Source organism: Hyla sarda, chromosome 7 (assembly GCF_029499605.1).
Source record: "Hyla sarda isolate aHylSar1 chromosome 7, aHylSar1.hap1, whole genome shotgun sequence".
In the NCBI taxonomy this organism is placed as follows: Eukaryota; Metazoa; Chordata; class Amphibia; order Anura; family Hylidae; genus Hyla; species Hyla sarda.
Genome location: NC_079195.1, coordinates 183519665 through 183544640, shown reverse-complemented (window position 1 = coordinate 183544640; position 24976 = coordinate 183519665). Strand labels below are relative to the sequence as shown.

General features: G+C 42.5%; 1 protein-coding gene across 1 annotated transcript in view; it reads right to left on the bottom strand.

The window, feature by feature from the left end:
- LOC130282859 (cobalamin binding intrinsic factor-like) overlaps positions 1–24976 on the bottom strand; it is a 40714-nt gene that overhangs the window by 4505 nt on the left and 11233 nt on the right. Inside the window, exons 2-8 of the mRNA XM_056531729.1 lie at positions 20224–20389; positions 19943–20131; positions 16791–16934; positions 15007–15156; positions 14367–14539; positions 12375–12561; positions 2820–2964 (exon numbers count right to left, since the gene is read on the bottom strand). Of these exons, the coding sequence (XP_056387704.1) occupies positions 2820–2964; positions 12375–12561; positions 14367–14539; positions 15007–15156; positions 16791–16934; positions 19943–20131; positions 20224–20329 (1094 nt within the window). The 5' untranslated portion in view covers positions 20330–20389. The remainder of the gene's footprint in view (positions 1–2819; positions 2965–12374; positions 12562–14366; positions 14540–15006; positions 15157–16790; positions 16935–19942; positions 20132–20223; positions 20390–24976) is intronic.

Below are 24976 nucleotides of genomic sequence, written 5' to 3'. Positions count from 1 at the left end.
TATAAATTCCTCCACCCTCCTCTCTTTCCTGCCAGATCTTTGTTGCCTTGAGCCTGAGAGAAAGCATTCCTGTTATTGTCTTGCCATGTATCTGATCTCTTGCTTTGTGACTCGACCTTGCTCCTCTGCCGCCTGCCTACTGACCTCCTGCTACGTCTAGACTACGCTACTGTGCCGCCTGCCCTGACCTTCTGCTATCCAGACTACGAGCTGCCTTATCCCTTCTGTGCCTTGCATCTCCTCAGCCGCCTGTGTGGTCGAGCCGTGCCAGGGGTAGCGACCTGGGTCTCGCCTGCAGCAGCAAGTCCATCCTGCTTTGCGGCGGACTCTGGTGAAAACCAGCGGCACCTCAGACTCCGCTCTTTGGTACGGTCCGAGTCATCTGCCACACAAGTCCAGCGGATCCACATCAACCGGAGTTCCTGTCTTCAGAAACGTGAGTGCTACAGCTACCAAGTGTTTCACTCCTCTGCTATCCACAGCCTGTTGTTGGGTTAAGTCTGTCTCTAGTAACAGCAAGATCATAACGGAACACAGAAAGTAAGGAAGGGCTGAGCATGTGCTTTGGGCAGGAGAAAGGAAGCAAGCTTCAGAAAGTCTAGGTTGTGTACCTGATAATGGAGCCTGCCTGCCTGCTCAAGGTGATCCACACTGTTCCTGAAAGGTAAATCAAGGTTTCCTCCTATCTCTGGACACACATAAATCTCAGGGCAACTGTTCAGTGTACTCCTACTGCAGTGTGCTCTATTATTGCAGTGTAATCTCTTTCCCTTTAGCTTCTCAGCAGCAGTAGTTTAGTGCATGTCCTGCTGCTGTTTTTAGAAAGTGCTGCCCACTGGATTTAATCTTTCACTCCCCCTTCCCTCAGTCCCCACAGAATAGGGGATAAGTTTCTGATCACTGGCAGAATGCTGGACCATTGTGATCTCCAGAACGGGGCCCTGGCTCTCCGGACATTATGGAGCTGCAGCAGATGCCACATCAGCCATTCATTTTTATGGGAGAGTCAAAAATACGTGAGGCTGTAATTGGATGTCTCCGGTGCTCCCATAGAAATAAATGGATGAGCCAGGGCCCCATTCTAGAGATTGGGAGGGATGACCCTGCAGTCAGACCCCCTGTGATCAGACTCTTATCTTATCTTGTGGATAGGGGATACGTTTTATAGGCTGGACAACCCATTCAAGCTGCAATTCAGTGCTTATTGTAATCACTACCTTACTGTGATACTGCTGCTGTTACACAGCATCAGTAATCCCCTCTCCTTCCATATGCCATTTATAAAAGTGAACTATAAATTATCCCCTGCACAGTGAAACCTGTTCAGTTCTGTTCACTTTCATCAGCACTATGTCATGTCATAGCAGAGCGGAGTATGTGCTGTGCTGTGATTGGCCAGAGAAATAAGGGAAAGAAAGTCATGTGTGTACTACTGGCAAACAGCCTCATTCTAGCCCCACCCCCTGAATTGGAGAAAATGCTAAACAATTGTGCACCATGGAGATGACTCTCAGTAACTCAGTAACAGAACTGGAACCACTAAAATGACTGTCCCCACTCTGACAGGTATGCTTTAACAATAAGGGCAAGCTGCATCTTGTAGATGTACTGTATATGGCCACATCCTATTATGGTCACAGACGCAGCTCCAGTTGCTCATGCCTTACTTAAGCACTAAAACATACCCAGATCAGAACTTTAACTCTCAAAAATCTGTTGATTAACTTTTACTATGTAAATTCCATATATTACAATCAGAGACCAGTTGTTGTGAACAGAAAAGTAAGCAATATCCATCTAAAACTAAATAAAATGTATGTAGCACCAGACACAGCATTTAGATACTGGCATGGTTATACAGCACATCCCTGGGAACCAGTTTATCTTTGTTTCCTCAAGACTTAAGCTCAAAGAAGAACTGACAATAAAAAGTGCCGACAAGAAGCATTGCAGCATATGGATAAGTAGATGGAAGTCCCTAAGCTCGAGTGGGTAGTGGTTACAAAATCTTGCTATAGTAGACCTGCCAAAGCTATGCCCAGGGTGCAAGGAGCAGGGACCCTATGTTAAATTTATTGCTAGATTGCTAGATAACAGGTTCACCAAAGTAGACACCTCCTTTAAAAGGGTACTCCACTGGAAAAAAAAAATCTTTTAAATAACTGGTGCCAGAAAGTTAAACAGATTTGTAAATTACTTCTATTAAAAAAAATCTTAATCCTTCCAGTACTTATCAGCTGCTGTTATGATCCACAGGAAGTTATTTACTTTTTGAATTTCCTTTCTACCTGACCACAGTGCTCTCTGTTGACTCCCCTGTCCATTTTAGAAACTGTCCAGGGCAGGATAGGTTTTCCATGGGGATTTGCTTGTACTCTGGACAGTTCCTAAAATGGACAGAGGTGTCAGCAGAGAGCACTGTGGTCAGGGAGAAAGGAAATTCAAAAAGAAAACAGCAGCTGAAAGTACTGGAAGAATTAAGATTTTTTAATAGAAGTCATTTACAAATCTGTTTATCTTTCTGGAACCAATTCATTAAAAAAAAATTTTTTCCAGTCGAGTAGCCCTTTAATACAGTACAGCATGGGCATAGCTGGAGTGGTCCTGGAAGAAAAAGATCCCCGGTTTCTGGGTGCCTGTGGAGGTGCAAACAAGCTACTCTCACCTGGCCATAGTATTGAGATACAAGGCTAGGGCAGTGAACCAAATGTCTACCCTATGACTCTATTTTTACAACACTGATAAAAAGTATGTGAACTCCACCATCTGGTTGATTCTCAAAAACCCCTCCAGGAAACATCCCCTCGGCTACATCTTACCTGAAGTGTTTGGGATCAAGCTGTTTTGCCTTCTCCATAACCTCGAGAAGAGTGGATCCTTCCTTCACAGACACAACAATGGAGTATTTAAAGTTCTCTCCAATAAGGTCATTGACTATGGTATATTCCACTGAGATCTGTTGAGCTTTATGGAATAAAAAGACAAAAGCGTAAGAAGGAAAAAGGATATAAGGCATGACTAGAGCAGGTGGACGGGATAATCATTGTCATCCGCTCCTCACACTCACCTGAGTCTTCTTGTGCCACTATATCCCTGGCACATAGTAGACATGTCAGGCATAGAAGGTAAGCGAACATGTTTCCTCAGAGGTTATGAAGTATCTATGCCTGGAGCAACTTCTGATTCATCTATAAGGAGTGAGCTTAGCCAATCAGATGTCGCTTCTTATTAACTCTTTTGCTCCCAGAGGTGTCTGTATAATTACCAGACTAAAATTCTCGTGGTGCTATCCACACAAAGGGCTCTACCTTCTCAACTACTCCTGGCAAGAATTACTGTAAATAGTGAACAATTCCTTAAATCCCTCTAGAACGGTGTCAAGTAGACAATTTGATGGAATGAATTCTGAAGCTCGGAGCTGGTGTTGCATTTTATCAATTTTTACGTCTGCATTTATTATACTTGTAATAATCTAACAGGTTAGACTAGATGAGACTACACTAGATCTTGTGAGAGGGGATCTGGGGCAGGAACTCTGTGGATGGTGCAGGAGGGATGCACTTTGGATAGCACAAGATGGCATGCAAAGAAGGTTTTCCAAGTTTCTTGGTACCAACAATAGAGGCAGCAGAATGTGCTGGCTACATGGACTTTGCCAAACTTTTATAGAAATTAAATTTTAAAGGGGTACTCCGCCCCTAGACATCTTATTAAGATGTCTGATCATTTAGAGCCTGTGGAGCACGAAGTCTCGTGACATCACAGACACGCCCTCTCAATGCAAGTCTATGGGAGGGGGCGTGACATCCACCACGCCCCCTCCCATAGACTTGAATTGAGGGGGTGTGGCCATGACACCACGAGCAGGCCGTACCCATGACGTCACGAGCCTCCGCCCCGCATTGCTCCATGCACCGGACCTGCACGATCAGACATTTTATTCCCTTTCCTTTGGATAGGGGATAAGATGTCTAGGGGTGGCATACCCCTTTAAGAATAGTGATCAAATTCCTATTATAATCCTGGTGGTCTAGTCAAGGGTGAAGAGGTATTGGTTTATGATTTGTTAGCAGTTAACTTTTAAAGGAATTGATTCCCTGATTTAATAAAAAAAAAAAAAAATAATACAGCCTGCTACAATAATAAATACACTACACTACCGCTTGCCCCTTTAAGCACTCAGTCCCTCCCAATCTCTCTATTTATTTTCTTGTATAAAGCACTGTCCTGGCTCTGCTGAAGACATTCAGAACACACCGCAGCCTCAGTGACCAGCCTCAGGGATTGGTTGCAGTGTGTTTGAATGTAAGCAGGAGAGCTGGGAGAGCGCGTCAACAGGGGCAGTGAACGGAGGGTTCGGGACAACTGGTCTGGGCAAGTAGAGTATAAAGCAGCAGTACTCAACTGATGGACTAACATTCAGAACTAAACCGCGGATGCCAGTCATCCAGACCACCAGCCAGTTTCCTGAGGAACCACATTAATTTGTATCGGAGTCTAATTTGTATTAGTGTGTAGCAGTATAATACCAGGGGCACAGTGTGTGGTATTATTATATCAGGGGCACAGTGTATGGCAGGATTATATTCAGGGTATGGCAGTGCAGTATAATATTCAGGGGCACAGTGTGTGGCAGTAGCATATTTAGGGGCACAGTGTGGCAGTTTTTATTTTCAAGGGCACAGTATGTGGTAGTTTACAGGTCATCCAGGTTACAGTAGACTTATATCCTCAATACTTCAGTCACTAGTTTTACCCTGTGACTTATTATTAGGGTAATAATAATGTTCTACAACAGGCAGCCCATATTTCTTGCATGGCACTGCTATCACTGGGTGAACCAGGCCTTAGTGTTTAACTATGACCTTCACCGAATGGCAGATGTAGATAAGCGGACCCTTACTAAAAATAGTTGAGTACAGTCTGCTAAAACAGTATTTTAGCAGACTTTAATTTTTTTAATTAAATTTGTGAACTCCTTTAACCCCTAGAAGAAACATAATGGGGGAAATTTATCAAAACCTGTGCAGAGGACGAGTGGTGCTGTTGCCCATGGCAACCAATCAGATCCCTTCTTTCATTTTAAAAAAGGCCTGTGAAAAATTAAAGAAGTGATTTGCTTGGTTGCTATGGGCAACTGGTCAACTTTTCCTCTACACAGGTTTTGATAAATCTCCCCCTATGTTCGCTGCAGCCTGGGGATTAAAAAGCCCAACAAAAAATGGTACCAATTAAGACTACTGATCATGATGCAAAGACAGCAGTGTATACAGAAAAAAAAAAAGCTATAGGGGTCAGAATCGTTCAATTTTAAGCATACTAATTTTGTTTAAAAGGTTTTTTGCATAGTACAATAAAAGAAAAACTACGTAAATATGGGTATCATTTTAATCATATTGACCCACAGAAGATATTAAGATTAAATGAGTAGTGTAGCTATTTATTTTTTCTTATTATGCCACTGTGCTCGGTTTCAGTCCCGGTCTTCTTCCTGCTTCCATGTGCAAGTATCGTCACACTGCGATCAGCGTATCATCAGCCTCAGCGATGTCCTGCCTTAGCAGGTGATAGGCTGAGCGCAGTGTCATGAAACGAGCCTGGGCCCCACCTGCTCCCTGCTGCCCAGGCCTGATACAGGACACTGCGCTCAGCGCATAATCGGTTGAGGCGGGACATTGCTGCGGCCGGTGATACACTGATAGAAATGCACATGGAAGACCAGGACCAGAGGACTGAAAAGCTATATCAGCGCAACGGGGGAGCAGCAGAGGGTGAGTTACAGTTTGTTTTTTTACTTTTTGCAGCCCGGGCACAATGGGATAATAAAAGAACACGCTACACTACTCCTTTAACATATTTTTTTTACATTTCCCCCAACAAATAATATTTTTTTTAATTGTGTCGTAAAATGAAAGGTGTCACTTCAAAGTACAATTGGTCGTGCAAAAAACAAGCCCTCATATGGATCTGTGGATAAAAAATTACTATGGCTGAAGAAAAGAGTTATGGCTATTATCAGCTGAAGAAAAAAAAATGAAAAATTTCAAAATGAAAATTGGTTACATCTTTAAAGGACATCTGCAGCTTGATTAACACTTATCCCCTATCCACAGGATAGGGGATAAGTGTTTGATCGCGGGGGGTCCGACCGATGGGACCCCCTGTGATCTCCTGTACTGGGCCGCGGCTGTCCTGTGCAGGGGGCGTGCCAGCCGCAGCATGATGTTGCAGCCGGCACGCCTCCTCCATACATCTCTATGGGGACGGGGAGGAGACGGGGAGGAGACGGGGAGGAGACGGGGCGTCACCGTCGACCTCTAGGTCGTGGCTACGTCACCATGAGCGCTAATGACGGCGCCCCGTTAGGGAGATCGAGGGGGGTCCCAGCGGTCGGACCCCCCGCAATCAAACACTTATCCCCTATCCTGTGGATAGGGGATAAGTGTCATACCGCTGCAGTTGTCCTTTAAGGAGTTAAAGGGGATCTTTCAGCTCATTTTGACCAAAATAAGCTTCATATTCCCTTTCATAGACAACAGTATGACTGTACAATAAATACCACTGCTGAACTTCTGAACGTGCAGGTGAAGTGATGACTTCTAAAAAAAAAGACTATTGTCCAAGCAGCTCAAGTGTCAAAGAGGCGGGGCTGAGCAGCTCTTAAGTTTACAAAAGGCAGCTGCTTAAACTGCTGGAGTAGAAAGCTTTTTACCTGTTTAGCTTTTTCTTTTCAAGATTATCACTTCACCTGCAATTTTGACAGTGGTATGTATTGTACAGTCATACTGTTGTCTGCAATAGGCAGTCTGAAGCTTGTTTCATCAAAATTAGCTGAAGGATTCCCTTTAACAAATCTGGTTTTGGCCTTGAGGACACAGGCAATTTTTATTTTGGAATTTTAGTCTTTTCCTCATTTTTATGAGCCGTAACTCTTTTAGTTGACAGATTTAGTTTAGCTGACAGATTACCTTTAAACATTTACTGTGTAATTATATTATTTTATAATACCAGTTACTATTATTGGATTGTTTAACCCTTTAAAGGGGTACTCCACCCCTAGACATCTTATCCCTATCCAAAGGAAAGGGATAAGATGTCTGATCTCAGGGGTCACACCGCTGGGAACCCCCACGATCTCTCCTGCAGCACCCCCTGTAATCTGGTGCTTCGCTCAGTGCCTGATGACTGGTGATGCAGGGACCCAAGGATTGTGATGTCACGGCCCCGCCCCCTTGTGGCGTCACGATCCTTGGGCCGCTGCATCATCCAGCATGGAGCAAAGCTCGCTCCGTGCACCAGATGACAGGGGGTGCTGCAGGAAAGATCGAGGGGGTCCCCAGCAGCGGGACCCCCGCAATCAGACATCTTATCCCCTATCCTTTGGATAAGGGATAAGGTGTCTAGGGGCGCAGTATCCCTTATGGACACAGTCCATTTTGGCCTTAAGGACACAGAAAACTAGATTTTTGCATTTTTCATTTTTCCTCCTTGCCTACAAAGAGGCATAACTTTTTTTCTTTTCCATCTTTCGCCCCAATATTTATTTTGAACAGCATACAAAATTACTAAGGTCTCAGGTTTTCCCAGGTTGCAGTGGGGCCGACATATTTCGTCACTAGTCAGGTGTGCAAAGGGAGCCTGACTGCCTTAATAAGTGGAGCGAGCGCTGGGTGGGAGAGAGATCATTCTGCAACTTATTGGATTTTTGGAACAGGTGGAACCACCCTAGTTAGAAAACACTGGTCTTTTGAATTGGATGCAGCTCATTTGTGTTTCAATGGGTGGGGTGGCTGATGTGTGGGAGGAAGGAAAATGACCTCACACTTACAAACAAGGAACAATGGGATTCGTAGTTGAAGAAGGAAAGTCCAACAGGAAATAGCCAGTTCACAAAAAAGATAGCTCACAACATAGCCATTTATCCCCAAGACAAGCACAGATCTTTCCTTAGCATGTCCATTATTGTCTGGCAGGAACATACTAAAATCACCTTATGGTGGATAACCCCTTTAAACTTTTTATTTATTTATTTACACTTTTTGGTCCCCACAAATGACTATTTATCTTTTGATTGCAAATACTGAACAGTGCTATGCATAGGTATAGCACTGATCAGTATTATCTGCGATCTGCTTGTAAGGTCTGCTAAAAGGCATACCAAAGAAGAAGAGAATAGCAACCGGCCAGAGCAAGTGAGTGGAGCTCCGTCGGCCATTTTAACATATCAGACCCCCAATATTGCACCTTGGGTATGTACAACCGCGCAAACATTCAGTTGCCCTGATCAGTATTGATCACAGTATTTGAAGGGTTAAAGGCAGACATCAGCAGGATCACTGATGTCCACCATCATCCATAAAGTCCTGGCAGCTAATAACAACAGCCATCCGGTTCTGATTACCTTGTCGGGCGACATGGGCTTTACATGTACATCACTGGACGCTAAGTACCAGGGCACAGCGATATACATGTATGTCGCGTGTCCCCTAGGGGTTAACAGAGTTATCCAGGATTAGAAAAACAGAGCGCATTTGTTCTGAAAACAGCACCCCTTTTGTCCTCAGGTTGTGTGTGGTATTATAGCTCAGATCCACTAAAGTAAATGGAGCCAAGCTGTAATATTACACACAACCTGGGGACAGGTGTGGTGCTGTTTCTGGAAGAAGTTAGCTCTGTTTTTCGATTTTTGGATAAATCATGTAAGTTGAAGCAGTGGTGGTCTTGGCAGGTGTATGTAAAGAATTCTTATAAAATTTGGGGCTTTTTTTTGTTTAGTTTTTTGTTTGTTTGTTTTGCTTTTTTCCATTTAGTTTTTATTAATAAAGGACAACAACTATTCCCCGATTCTCTTCATCTATACTGTAATCCGATATAATTCAGTATCCCTGCAGATGCCACAAGGGGGAGCTAGCTGCATAGAGATTTTTACAGCTTTTAACTTAATTGTACAGGGTTTCCCAACCAGGTCGTTGCAAAACTACAACTCCCAGCATGTCCGGACAGCCAACGGCTGTCCGGGCATGCTGGGAGTTGTAGTTTTGCAACAGCTGAGGGCACTCTGGTTGGGAAACACTGCAATAGTAAATTCATGTAAAAGTGAGCTTTCCCTATTAGAAGGAGAGTATTATAGCTATAAATAAGATGTTCCATTTTTTTGGAAATAAGGGACAAAATACTGAAAAACGGCACCACAGCATAAAACATTTAGCAAACCGGCTTGTGAAAAACGTGGCATCCTATGACAGTGCCATGTGCATGTCAAAAGTTTTGATCAGTCAGTGTCTCAGTACTGAGACCCCCACTGATCAGGAGACCGAGCATGCTTCACTCTCTGGTTTGCAGGGATCTCCATTGAGCTTCTCTGGATGCCACTCTCTTAGCAGAGCACAGTTTGAGGCAGATTTTCACTTCCTAGAGACGTGAGAGTGAAGACATTACCATATTCATGACAGGGGCGGACAGAGCGGAGAATATTGTGGAGGAGGGGAGCACGGCAAGCCAGCTGCACACCTCCATTGCACACAGAAGCCCAATAGCAACAGAAGGTTAAACGGTGAGAACTCTGGCAATACTAGACCTATTAAAGTAAATGACCACTTGTTTTAATGCTGTTCACCGACACTATAACCCAGTATATTGGGTTCAGTGCAGGTAAACAGCCCCTGTCAGTTTTCCTTTAAGAGGCTAAGGAGGGGGGGGGGCAGCCTTAGCCAATCATAGCTCATCTCACACTGAACTGCTCTGGGCTGTGTGTAGCAGAGTGAGGGAGGAAGTTCTCCTCTGTATGGCTTCAGATGATGTTACGCCCGCCGGGTAACGCCCCTTCCCAGTCTGTGAATCTGACTGAGACTGAACATAAAATACAGAGCAATATCAAGGTAGAAAAATAAAAAATAATAAAAAAAATAAAGGCGGTTAGTGGTTTATCATGATGGGGGAGTGAACTGGGAGGATTATAAAATTTAATAAGATCAAGAGGGCTTTTCCAAATCTTACAACCCCTGTAAAAATACTTCACTAAACATGTTTCATATAACATTTTTTTTCCTACTGCAACAATTAGAAATTAACCACATCCAGACTCTTAGTTTAAGAGGAGGACAGTTGTTATCCCATGGTATCTTGATGTGGAAGTTCTACCACACAGGAGTACCATAAAAGGTTATGTAAATTGGCTCTGCTGTTTGATGCAATTGTTAGGTAATAACCTGAACAACACCTCAACTTCCTATGATCTAGGGATGGAGTTGCTAAACATCATTTCTAAACAGATGCAGCAATGACTTTAACTTGACCTGAATCAAGCCAAGGACTCATGGAAGGGGCCACCACTGGGGTTACAAAGTAATGAGAAGGACTACAGCTTTTTTTCCATCCTTCATAACCTTGTGCATGAATCCCTAATTTCCATTCCTTCCGAACACCTGCTTTATCTCAAAAGATAGCTTTAATTAAGAGCCCAATTTTAGGGTCATTATGAAGGAAAGATGGTCATGGCACCATGTTTGCATCAGTCGCAAATAACATGAGTAGTGCTGCAATGTTGCAAGTGAAGCAGTGATAGCAGTGAAAGGGTTACTGTCCTCCAGCGTCATGTCCTTTCATATCTAATCTTATACTTTCCATGAAGTTAACAGTAAGCTAATAAGAAGCAGTTTTTGGCTATATACCACAGTGAACATCGAGTAGACCTGAGCCATGTGTACTACGTGTGACCTTCCTATTTTGGCTCATATATTCACCACAATTTCCTTTTACATAACCTCCAAAATGTGAAAACCTACAGATAAAGTGGCATGGTGGCAAGCCACTTCTCTGCATTAAAGGGGTACTCCGCCCCTAGACTTCTCATCCCCTATCCAAAGGAGCTGGGACCCGGCGATCTCTGTGCAGATCCTGGCATTCGCGGCCACACCCCCTCGTGACATCACACCACACCCCTCTTATAGACTTGCATTGAGAGGGTGTGGTGTAGATCACAAAGGGCATGGCCGTGACGTTCCGACCCCCTCCTCCCTGCTCCAAGCGTTCGGAACAAAATGTTTCAAATGCTGTAGCAGCAGAGTACCCCTTTAAGGCACTGGAAATGGAACTTGGCACCAAGCCTTTCCTCTCCCAATTTCTGGTTCTAAAACTGTCACTTGTGAAGGTGTTAAATATTTACACAGAGTATATCCTGAAGCTTAGGCACACTTACAGAGCAGTTTGCACAAATCTTTAACAATGTTGATCTATCTGCATAACATCATAATCCAGTAGACAGCACTGTGAGAGGGAATAAGGAACACATGGGGATCTATTTTTTTTAGGCCAGGGGGGTTAAAGTATTACTGTACTGTTCAGGGTATTTATTTATTTTTATTTTTTTAAATGATGCTTTTTCAAATTATAGCATATTTAGTGTTAATACTCTATTCCATCCTGACATAAAGAGTAATAAAATCTGACTTAAAGGGGTACTGCGCTGTAGAACTGTATAAAAACAAAGACTTTCCTGTTGCCGTTCTCAGTGCCTAGGTATTGCTGCTCTCATGGGGGCTTCTTCCTGGCTGCCGGTGGGTGACACGTCATACTACTACTCAGCTAATCGCAGGCCTCGGCAGGTCATAGGCTGAGCTGCAGTAGGAAATATTGTGCCCTGCTACTAGCAAAAAGGCTAGTGCAGGGGCTCAATACATCACACTGCCGCTCAGCCTATCGCTGGCTGAAGTGGAACATCTCTGCGGCAGACAATTTGCTAAACCGCAGTGTGATGTGTCGACTATTGACAACCAGAAAGAAGACCACACCAGAGGGGCATTGAGGGAGCGGAAAAAACTTATATATATATATATATAATATATCAACTGGCTCCAGAAAGTTAAACAGATTTGTAAATTACTTCTATTAAAAAAATCTTAATTCTTTCAGTACTTATGAGCTTCTGAAGTTAAGGTTATTCTTTTCTGTCTAAGTGCTCTCTGATGACACGTGTCTCGGCAACCGCCCAGTTTAGAAACAAATTCCCGCAGCAAACCTCTTCTAAACTGGGCGGTTCCTGAGACACGTGTCATCAGAGAGCACTTAGACAGAAATGAACAACCTTAACTTCAGAAGCTCATAAGTACTGAAAGGATTAAGATTTTTTAATAGAAGTAATTTACAAATCTGTTTAACATTCTGGAGCCAGTTGATAAAAAAAAAAAAAAGTTTTTCCCTGGATAACCCCTTTAACTCACATTACAACCATAACATCTGAAGCACCTGGGATGGTGTTCTATTGTGTTCTAAATCCGGCTGGTGGATGGTGTTATGGTTATAATCAGGACCCTAAAATTAGGCCATATTATGAGCATGTGAAGCCGACCTTAGAATTTGGTAAGAAATTCACTCACCTTCATGACTTGGGCATGGGATGTCTTTCACAGAGACATAACTTTTACCCCACAGGAAAGGAAGAAGCTGAGCAGCAGCGATTGGCAAGGAGAATTTCTTTTGTGGTATCAAATCTGTCACCGCCTTCAATGTCTGAGGACAGTCCCAGCGTTCTGAAGAATAGTAAGACTTTGCTGCTGTTAGGGCCTAGAAAGTAGAAACAACCCGAATATTCAATTATCATAAACATTATGAATTTGTCATAAAAATTCCTGTATGTTTTCTATAGGGCAGCACTGTTGCCTTGCAGCGCTGGGGTCCTGGGTTCAAATCCCGCCAAGGACAACATCTGCAAAGAGTTTGTATGTTCTCTCGGTATTTGCATGGGTTTCCTCCGTCAAATCAAAACATATTGCTAGTTTAGATTGCGAGCCCCGAAATCCAAATGGAACACTACATATTAAAAACCGATGCGTTTCGCGTCGGTTTTTAATATGTAGTGTTCCGTTTGAATTTCTTTGATCACGTTCTGAATAAAGTTAGGATTCTTATATCTTCATTTAAAGTTATCTGCTAGAAATCGTTGGGTATTTCATAGCCAGGCCAAATCCCCTTTCTTTTTTTGTCAAACTAGGACAAAGCTTAAGCTTAAAGGGGTACTCCGCTGGAAAACATTTTTTTTAAATCAACTGGTGCCAGAAAGTTAAACGGATTTGTAAATTACTTCTATTTAAAAATATTAATCCTTCCAGTACTTATCAGCTGCTGAATACTCCACAGTAACCTCTTTTCTTTGTGAATTTCCTTTCTGTCTGAACACAGTGCTCTCTGCTGACACCTCTGTCCATTTTAGAAACTGTCCAGAGTAGAAGCAGAGGTGTTAGCAGAGAGCACTGTGGTCAGACAGAAAGGAAATTCAAAAGGAAAAGAACTTCATGTGGAACATACAGCAGCTAATAAGTACTGGAAGGATTAAGATTTTTAAATAGAAGTAATTTACAAATCTGTTTAACTTTCTGGCACCAGTTGATAAAAAAAAATATGCTTTCCAAGGGAGTACCCCTTTAACTGTACTCCTAGTGACAAAAACTCCATGTAAAAAATTGAGTCATTTGGTTAATAAGAGCACAGAAATAATACAGTAGACTCATAGTTAAGAGTCTGCTGTATCGATGGGGGGGGGGGGAGCCTTCCCTCTGCCACACCTTTTTTGGTGATGGACAGGCTGCCCTATAGATATTGTGACATTAAGGCAGGTTTGAGGGCAATGAAAGGGTTTTTTCCCAGTCCTTTATCCTAGCTGAGCTAGCAGAGATGCTCATCGCGTGCCAGCAGAAATGTGTGAAGTCTAGATATAAAGAAAGGAAAAAGAATAGTCTGGGCTCTCCCTAGGAAACAGCATGTTGCTGTAGGGGGAGACACTCAGGCTCTGTTGAGGAAGCATACAGCTGGAGCTGTTAGTGGCCCAAGTGACAGTGTGAACTGTGAGTAAAACAGGTTGCAGGGGCACATGTTTTATGCTGGCTGAGGGTAGCTCACCAGTTAGTAGTCAGGGCATGCTTACATGTGTAGTCAGTGATCAGACGGTCTAGGACTTTGGTTTGTTCATGAGTTATGTTTTGTTTTACCTGCAACCTGTGTAAATAAAGCTGGCGAGGTGCCAGACTTGTATGCTTAACAGTTGTCTGGTGATTTATTGCGAGGAAACGTGTCCCGTGGCAGTGACCAGGACGATCCCAGAGCTAATCCTCAAGGAGGAATCCTTACAATATGTCTATACAGCTCTTAGTCATTGCAGATAGGATAGTGGGGGAGTGGAGAGAGCGCTGCCCTCACTATTACAGCAGACTGATATTGTATTTTCTCAGTTCTTCACTAGCCAAACAGCTAAATTTTTCTGTGCCATTATGGCTACTGGGCGTACAGACCTAGAGCTGTACTATCCTGCTCTTATATAAGGTAGCATATTAAGCTGAGGAATCTATTTTAAAGTAGCACGTGGGTATCAATACCTGTCCCGCCAGCCCTGTGCTGTAGATGTTACCGAGAAGTCCATCCTTCTGGGCATCCAAGATCATGTCCACCAGAGCTCCAACAGTGTACTTCACTGCTGTGAATGTATCTATGGGCACATCTTCCATTTCAAGCACACAAGTGAATCCCATCACTGCCACAGCTGCTGTATCTACAAAATATAAATGATATTTGCATTCTTGAGTTTTCGAAGAAATGTAATATATCTCAAAGGGAACCAGTCATCACTTTTTCTGCTGTCTAAACCAGAAGTCATCAGGGCTGTCCGCAGTGGCTTTTGTCTGCGCCACCAACCTTGACTGATAAATCTCTCCCCTATACCCAAACAGGAAGATATTTATCAATTAGGGCTAATGGGGCGGGAAGAAGCCATTGGGGACCGCCCTGATGACTCATGGTTCAGGCCGCATGAAAGTAATGACAGGTTCCCTTTAAATCTATACAATTGGCTACTGAACACCCTTAACAGAAGAGTCTAGTGTTTGTTTTCTTCAACCTTATCAGCACTCTTTGCGTTATTCTTCACTCCTTTGCTCACAATACAGTTTTTTTTTTAACAGGGGAGTGCTCCTCTCACTCTCCACTCAATAAAAACAAGTTTAGAATATGGGAACTCACCTACAGAAAATGTGTGCCCAGATGGGGAAGTAGGGATCATTTTTGCAGAAATATGTGCTGCCTCAATAGCTGACGATTTGGACATCACACAAAGACCTAGCACGTCAAGGCTTACTTGATACCAGGTAGTAAGAGGAGAACCATTGCTTGCTGTAAGAAAGTCATATTTAAATTCTTGACACATCAACATACTACTCAGTGTATTTAAAGACACAAATATTTCCCTAAATAGACAGTTTTTAAAAAAGGAAACAAGGAAAACTCAATAATTATTAAACTTATCATTTGTTCTAAACAGGGAAGAAATGGGCCTCCATTTTCCCAAGGGCTATAATAAGACATCTCATATGGAGAACCTTCTTAACAAGTGTTACCAAAATAGGTTAGATCGCACCAAAGGGCAACTCTGTCCCTTTGCTCTTGGTGGTGTTACAAGATCACGGATTGATTAATATTGTCTGTAAAAATGACATATTAACATTGACTTTACTGTACTTTTAATCAATTTCATAATGTGAAGATACCAAGTCTTCCACCAATATAGATGAATCAATAAATTAACCTTACATTGCCTGACACAGCATAATAGTAATCTAGGCCAGGATTATATAAGCGTTAAACAACAGTATATGATACCATAACAGATAGTAGAAATCATAAAGATCGGAGAATTGGAATTTCAGAAGTGGGAGACTGTGAAAAGTATAAGAGAGACATCTAGTTTGTCAAAGCACTCAGGCCCACACATAGAAGAGCCCACCTGTCCACTACAATTGAAGAGAGAGAGAGAGAGAGAGAGAGAGAGAGGAGGATAGGAGAGAGAGGAGGAGAGGAGAGAGGAGAGGAGAGAGAAGAGGAGAAGAGAGGAGAGAGGAGAGGAGAGAGAAGAGGAAAGGAGAGGAGAGAGAAGAGGAGAAGAGAGGAGAGAGGAGAGGAGAGAGAGGAGGAGAGGAGAAGAGAGAGAAGAGGAGAGGAGAGGAAAGAGAAGAGGAGAAGAGAGGAGAGAGGAGAGGAGAGAGAAGAGGAAAGGAGAGGAGAGAGAAGAGGAGAAGAGAGGAGAGAGGAGAGGAGAGAGAGGAGGAGAGGAGAAGAGAGAGAAGAGGAGAAGAGAGGAGAGAGAAGAGGAGAGGAAAGAGAAGAGGAGAGGAAAGAGAAGGATGAGGAGAGAGAAGAGGAGAGGAGAGAGAGGAGGAGAGGAGAGAGAGGAGGAGAGGAGAGAGAAGAGGAGAAGAGAGGAGAGGAGAGAGGAGAGGAGAGAGAAGAGGAGAGGAAAGAGAAGGGGAGAGGAGAGAGAAGAGGAGAGGAGAGAGAAGGGGAGAGGAGAGAGAGGGAGAGAGGAGGAGAGGAGAGGAGAGGAGAGGAGAGAGAAGAGAGGAGAGGAGAGAGAAAAGGAGAGGAGAGAGAAGGGGAGAGGAGAGAGAAGAGGAGAGGAGAGGAGAGAGAAGGGGAGAGGAGAGAGAGGGAGAGAGGAGAGAGAAGAGGAGAAGAGAGGAGAGAGGAGAGAGGAGAGAGAGAGAGAGAGAGAGAGAGAGAGAGGAGGAGAGGAGAGAGAAGAGGAGAGGAGAGAGAAGAGGAGAGGAGAGAGAAGAGGAGAGGAGAGAGAGGGAGAGGAGGAGAGGAGAGTAGAGGAGAGAGAAGAGGAGAGGAGAGAGAAGAGGAGAGGAGAGAGAGAGCGAGACCACAATATTCAGGCTACACACTACATTTATGTCTACTGTATATCTATAGATGTAGTGAGATGTCCCTGGCTTCAAACACAAAAATGCATAAATCCTCAATCTTACCGACACTGTCAAGTTCTTCTTTAGTCTTGGTTTCAAGAAGATGAACAAGGTCTATATTACTATTAGGGAGTTCAGTCGGGTCGGAGCATGAGGATTGCAGGGCCATGACATAAAGTGCCACTTTACCTGAAGAAAATGGCTTATCTACAACAGGGAAACAAAAAAACACAGTAAAAAGTTGAATGGGGTGTTCTGCTTATAAACAGAAAGGTGGAAAACCCTGAGGATAAGATCAAAATGTTGCCAATTTATATATACATATATAAATATATATATATATATATATAGATAGATACACAAACACACCAAGAAATATATAGTACTTGCAGATATGGCGTCCAATAGGTATACTAACAGTTAAACCCTTCCATTGTTACTGGCAAATCCACCTATAAGACGGCCTGCACTGCCCCGAATTCCTGGAACAAAACCAGGAGGAAAAGGCCTCCAATAAGGAGGTAACACTAAGTTTTTACTTCCTCCATGCAAATGTATTGCTTCCTCAAAAAGGAGAAACCATTAAAGGCTTATAGGGATAAAATGCAGAACTTCCTTCTTCTGAGATTTTTCAGAGCAAATTAATAATGAATAAGGAACAAATAATAAAATGCTACCTGAAAACTGATGATGAATCTTTATCATCACTGGCTATTGTGGATCACAAGGTATAGGTTTCAAAGAAATGGGGGTTTTCCATAGATTAAAGCAGCTGCTGCATTTTATATACTGACCTAATTGTTGATTTTACTGAAATAACATTTTATTATTTTTTCATCAGTTAAAGCTCATTGCTTATTTATTTGTAAAATGAAGCAGCACATGCCAACAGTACCAATGCTCACATGTGAACAAAGTATCACTGCAGCACCTCCAGCAGGGGACAACAAACCAGTGGTGGGTGGCGCTGGAGCAATGGCAAATTTAGGGGTAAGTAAAATAAATTCTTTCTTATCCTGATTTCAGCCTGTACTAATTATTATTATTTTTTTTTTAAGCTACCTGAAAACCCATTTAATATAAAACCCTGCAAAACCTTTCAGGCCATGTTAAAGGGGTACTCCAGTGGGAATTTTTTTTTTTTTTTTTTAATCAACTGGTGGCAGAAAGTTAAACAGAATTATAAATTGTTTCTATTTAAAAATCTTAATCCTTCCAGTACTTATCAGCTGCTGTATGCTACAGAGGAAGTTCTTTTCTTTTTTAAATTCCTTTTCTGACAGGTGTCAGCAGAGAGGACTGTGGTCAGACAGAAAAGAAATTCTAAAATAAAACAACTTCCTCTGTAGTATACAGAGGCTGATAAGTACTGGAAGGATTAAGATTTCTTAATAGAAGTAATTTACAAATCTGTTGAACTTTTTGCCACCAGCCACCATTGTTTTTTTCACCGGAGTGCCCCTTTAACACACCACATAAATCTGTATTTTCCAGCCTTAGCGGTCAAAAAATATGTCTACCAAGCAATATACAAACTTTTTATGGTGTAACCATGGTCTTAAAAGGAAGTCGGTCAAAAACTGTAATCTCCCCTTGTATCTATCTGAGTGTGCTCAATCTGGTCACAATTCAGAGATATCCCCCCTCAATCCTTAAAGGGATATTCCGCTGTAAAAAAAATTTTTTTAAATCAACTGGTGTAAATTACTTCTATTTAAAAATGTTTATCCTTCCGGTACTTTTCAGCTGCTATTTGCTCCACATGAAGTTTATTTATTTTTGGATTTTTTTGTCTGACCACAGTGCTCTCTGCTGACACCTCAGTCCATTTTAGGAACTGTCCAGAGTAGGAGCACATCCCCATAGCAAACATCTCCTGCTCTGGAGAGTTCCTGACACTGGCACTGTGGTCAGACAGAAAGGAAATTCAAAAAGAAAAGAACTTCCTGTGGAGAATATAGCAGCAAATAAGTACTGGAAGGATTAACATTTTTAAATAGAGGTAATTTAAAAATTTGTTTAACTTTCTGGCACCTGTTGATTTCAAGAAAAATGTTTTCCAGCGGAGTACCAACTAAAAGAGTTATCTCCTATCTATAGAATAGAGAATAGCAAGCTGATCTGTGGGGGTCCGATCATTCATTGTTGAGCTTGGCAATAATAAGAGAAGCCCATTAGAGATTAAATGGAGTGCTGGCCGTGCACACACTTTAGCTTTATTAATACTATAGAGGTCCAGCAGTGGTTTGCTATCTACTATTATATGGATAAGGAATAACTTTTTGAGTCAGAAAAGCAGCTTTAAATGAAATATAAGTAGAAATGTATAGAACATTGATGAGCAGTAAAAGGGTTAATTGCATTTTAAGGAAATCGTCTCCTTACATGTACTTTTACTATTTACCATTCCCTTCCACAATGACAAAAATTCTGTTCTATTGCAATTTAGAAGGAAATTCTATGTTTCTTCTAAACTTCCTAAATTTTACAGCAAATCTATGGTAAATCTGATTAACCCTTAAATAGATCAATCTGTTCACTATACTTCCCTACGTAAAGGCAGCACAGCCAAAACAGCACAAAAAATGTGAATACAATGGACTCAAACTCTTGCTGCTTCAGTAAGTAAATGTACAGTAAGGTGAGATAAATGTATAAAAAATAATAGTAATAGCAATAAAATAATTGTGCAGCAATGAATCAATAGTAATATTACATATATATATATATATATATATATATATATATATATATATATATATATACTGTACGCATCATAACTATGCATGACATTTTATTTGATGACATTATCTTATATTTAGGTAACTATTTAATTCCTCCACAAAATAATTAAGTCTAATATATTTTTAATCAATCACTTAATGTCAGAAGTTTGTATCTGTGGGGGTGCGGGTGCTGTGACCCTCACCAATTGCTAAAATAAAGAGCAAGTGTGCTTTATGTGCTGTGCCCCTTTATCTCTGCACACTTCAGAAAGCTAAAGCGAGCAGCATACGGATTTACACTGCAGCTCTATGAGACAGCCCATTCATTTTAGTGATTGGTGGTGGTCTCAGTACCTGGACCCAACCAATACAAAGTTTGACATGTCAGAAGTTTGTTGATTTGATAGGTACACTACACTAAAACCCCTTCCTCCAAGCTAAATCACAGATATTCATTTCAAGGTCTGGATCCATTAGAAATGTACTCACTGCCATTGATCTTCTGAGCAGCATCTTCTTTTAGCTGTTTTACCAGCAGGTCTTGAGTTGAGATGTCGGTCATATTTCCTAAGTTCAGTGCCAGAAGGACGCTGGGGTCAGGGACAACACATGGCCCCACACTTTGTGCCATGCTGATCGCCAAGCTGGTGACATAGGACTTCTGTGTATCAGATACATCTATAAAAAGATTAGAAGACTTGTTAGATGGTCCTGTATTGTGAGCGGAGATGACCCAATGTCCACCAGGTTCCTTATAGTGTAATGCTTACAGCAGACAGCTTCAGGCCAACAGGAATGGATGAGGCCGAGGAACCCAGCACAGAAGATGATGACTTGCTTCATCTTCATCCAGTCATGTAGAAATGACATGTTCATTCTTCTCCCTCTTTATACATAAGCTACATTTGGCAATCATCCCAGAGTTGAGCAAGTTGGCTGCAACATATATAAGGATATTTACACGGTACACGGTGCAAGGCACAGCTATCCCCTTCCTTGTGCAAGCGTGTTGTGAAATTATAAAAATAAAAAAAACACATACTGGGGAAAACATCCCACCAAGTGTAATATCTGATCTAATACAAAGACAAAATTAATGGTGAAGATTTAGACCCACATTGACCACACTCACCACTCCTGGAAATCAGCCAAAGCCACTTTATTTAAAGCCATTACAGTGACATATGCAGAAAAAAAAAAGAGACCCCTCTCAGGGAGCTTCAACAATAGGGCAAATAATGGAGCACCTGCACTAATTGCCCTGTATTTACATCCTCTGGATGCAGATACAGTTGGAAACTATGGTGGAACTGAGAGCCATAAGCCCCCTGACCCACCATTCACTATTATAGTCAACAAACTACTATAGATGTGCACCATGTCTGGTTTTTCTACCCGAATTCACACTGTGATTTCTATCCCCTCTTTTTTTTTTTTTTTTTGTTTGAACATGTGCTGCACTCTTCCCCACCCCCTCAGCCCAACCCTATATAAGTAGTAGTTAGCTACACATGGGCCATTTCTTTCCTAGCAGCCTCCCAGCCTGACTGGGAGAGCATGGTAAGTGAGCTATTATACCTTGTTCACACTGGTGTGGTGCTGTGCGGTGTCCGTTGCTGCCGTGGCGCCGTGTCTGTGGGGGGGGTGCGGCCCATAGACTGGTTTGAGTGGCATTGGGGCCGCTCCGCCGGTGGGTCGTTCCCCCCTGTGGGCATTGGTGTCACGGCGGTGGTGGTTGCCGCCCGGTGCTGCGCCATTTTATGCTAGGGACGTTAGGGACCCACTCTAAATAGGTGGCCTTGACGTGGTGAGTGGGCTTGTACTTTTTGATCAAAAATGTATACTTACAACCTGTTAGTTTTTGATATTATGCTGAGAAGCAATCAGATCATTATACAAGATTGTAGATGTGCACCATGTCTGTTTTTCTACCCGAATTCAAACTACTATAGGCCTGCAGCCAACCAGACATGCAGAACATTAGGGACATTATCACTGTGCTGGGACTGAAAGGAGTTACTTAACTATGTGAGGGTATTTTTACTATTTGGGATATAATTGGGTAATCACTAAGAGAAGCACTTTACCCATTGCCCACATAGCAAATGTGGTAGCTTGGGGGGTGTAGGGTATGGGGGGTGTAGCTGTGCAGGTATTAGAGGGTGCTTGTTAACCCGTGCTATTCATGATGCCAGGGTGAGGGATCCTCAATAAAGCTTATCCTACCACCGCCCTTCCCAGGAACGATAGGGAGGTAGATGATAATAGGTTTGAGGTAGATAATAATGGATTGTCCACAACCAGAAAGCTTCTGTAAACAGCGGTAACTTTACTGAAGATCTTCTGTACACTTCATCAACACATCAGTCTCTTATGAGAACAACAGCTTCCTTTGGAGATTGACAATGGTTGGGACTTTAGCTTTAAGAGTCTTTTAGTCTATTGCACTGTTCCACTGGATTTAGGGGAATTAGTTGTGGTCCAGTAGTCATGCTAGCATTAGCAGGAATTAGAGAAAAACTCACGATTTTAGTTCTGCTGAGGCCGTAGGTTTTGAGGCCTAGCATGTCTTTGGAAGTTGCGTAGCACACCGTCCTGTTAGTCCGGCATCCACGACAGCAGCAACCCAAAAGAGCGATAATTGGACGCAGCTCCCTTATATGGGCAGGGGCTGGACTAATGCTAATTGGTCCATACGGATGTCAATCACCATTACAGAGATTTGTGGGTAACATGTGACCCAAGGACTTCCTAAGGTCCTGCAACATACCATAGAGGTTACTAGCACGGTCACATGACCGAAGGTCCTGCGACGCTGAACAAGGTAAGTACTATACATTTCTATAGAATATAGCTATAATTATTAAATATATACATTTATTAATATTACAGTTAAACTTAAGGAGAGGCGACTAGGGGCTGTCCCACCTGAGGAAACCTACCTGAACGTAGTTACTCTGACTTTGGGGACCTCTACACTAGGTACTGGATGAAATACGGTCCCGGGATACCACACAAATCACCGCCTTAGCAGAATATGGCATGATAATGTGGTGGCACTGGTGGTGGCAGCCACCAGTGTGTGGCTTGTCCCAGGATTCACCAGCATCAAGCCATTATTACTTATCTACCTTCTCACAGCTGGTCCAGGCTTCATTCTCTGGCCTCTCTGCTGCCTATTCCTCTGTGATTGCAGGTTCGGGTCGGCCCCACAGGAGCCGCACCTGTGCACTCTTTTTTCAATACCACAACACCTTACTTTAATAACAATATATTTTGTAAGATAAATATATAGTTCCATACTTTTTCTACCATTCAAATCATATATATTATACATTTCTGTATTTTATTCTATATATATATATATATATATATATATATATATATATATATATATACATATACACATACTGTGTATATATATATATATATATATATATATATTCCCAAATGGCGGAGGACAGCACTACCACTGTAAGTCTCAAGATAGTAGTCCGGATGCAATAGGAAAAAAAACGTGGTCCCAGACCACATCCATAAATTCCAGCAATAAATCCAACAGCACTCACGGGTTCAAGTGAAAAAACACAACGGTGTTTATTTAAATCATGTTCAGATGCAACGTTTCAGTGATATCCACCACCATGCTTGAAAAAGGTGGTGGATATCACTGAAACGTTGCATCTGAACATGGTTTAAATAAACACCGTTGTGTTTTTTCACTTGAACCCGTGAGTGCTGTTGGATTTATTGCTGGTATATATATATATATATATATATATAACTCAACTTGTCTGTATATTCTATCATAACTTCCAAATGGCTGTAGATATTTCAGTGAAACATGGGTTAAATTAACCCTAATCCACTCTTGGGCTACAGAGATTGCCCAGGGCTTTTAAATGGGTACTCCGCCCCTGGACATCTTATCCCCTATCCAAAGGATAGGGGATAAGATGTCAGATCTGCACGTATTTCACGTAATGACGGGCAATACAGGGACTGGAGCATCGTTACGTCACGGCTCCACCCCTCGTGACGTCACGGCCCGCCCCCATCAATACAAGTCTATGGGAAGGGGGCGTGGCGTTCGTCACGCCCCCTGCCATAGACTTGCATTAAGGGGACGGGCCGTGATGTCATGAGGGGCGGAGCCATGACGTCACGCTCCTCCGGCCTCTGTATCGCCCGTCATTACGCACAGAGCGAACTCGCTCTGTGCAGTAATGATGGCGGGGTGCCGCAGCGGCGATCCCCGGGGTCCCCAGCAGCAGGACCGCGGCGATCTAACATCTTATCCCCTATCCTTTGGATAGGGGATAAGATGCCAGGGGCGGAATACCCCTTTAAACATCCTACTGACTATCCGGCAGGCAGGTGCATAGAATAGTTAGTGCAGGAGATGGGCTAAAAAGAATGTCACATGAGGACTGGATATGTGGTCGGGATAGGAGGATGACATATGAGGACTTGATATGAGCCAATCTAATGAAGAGGAAACGCTTCTGACGGAATCTTCTCCAAGTTTATCCAGATGGAAATTGCAGCACATAAAAAAAATTATTTTTTTTCCTTCGATCTCCACCTTGCACTACAGGTTGAATCTTCTTCTGTGATCCCACGGCATGGCAGCAATCTAGTTTTTACCCTAATTTGAAGGGTTTTATGCATATTACATTTACTGTATATGCTTATGATGAGCAGTTACACTGCAAAGAACGCTATATGTGACACTCCCCAAATAGTGCTTTGGGTAATACCTGAAGCACCAAGTTGTGCCTCGCTCTTTTTCTTGTTTCATTCAAACCTTTGGGTAGTACAGCAGGTCCACACCCATTGAGGTGTTACAGATAAGGACAGCGATTGGCTGCAGTGGTGACCTGGTTACAGTGAGTGGGGACCACTAAGCACTATTATGCACTTTATTACCGAAAAAGGAGAACCATTAGGGGGGAGGGGGGGGGTGTGTGTGTGTGTGTGTGTGTGTGTGTGTGTCCCCTAAAGAGAGCACTATTACTTTGTAAGACACAAAAGACAACACTTTTATTCTATGGAGCACCTTTCAGGCACTGTTACCATGTTGCTCACTGCTTCTGTCTGCAGGCAAGTTCAGGGCATTATTATAATTTGGAGCACCATCTTCTTTGCCCTTAAAGGGGTACTACCGTGGAAAACTTTTTTTTTTTTTTAAATCAACTGGTGCAAGAAAGTTAAACAGATTTGTAAATCACTTCTATTAAAAAAATCTTAATCCTTCCAGTACTTTTTAGGGGCTGTATACTAAAGAGAAATCCAAAAAAGAAATGCATTACCTGTGATGTCCTGACCACAGTGCTCTCTGCTGACCTCTGCTGTCCATTTTAGGAACTGGAGAAAATCCCCATAGCAAACATATGCTTCTCTCGACAGTTCCTAAAATGGACAGCAGAGGTCAGGAGAGAGTACTGTGGTCAGGACATCACAGGAAATACATTTCTTTTTGGATTTCTCTTTAGTATACAGCCCCTAAAAAGTACTGGAAGG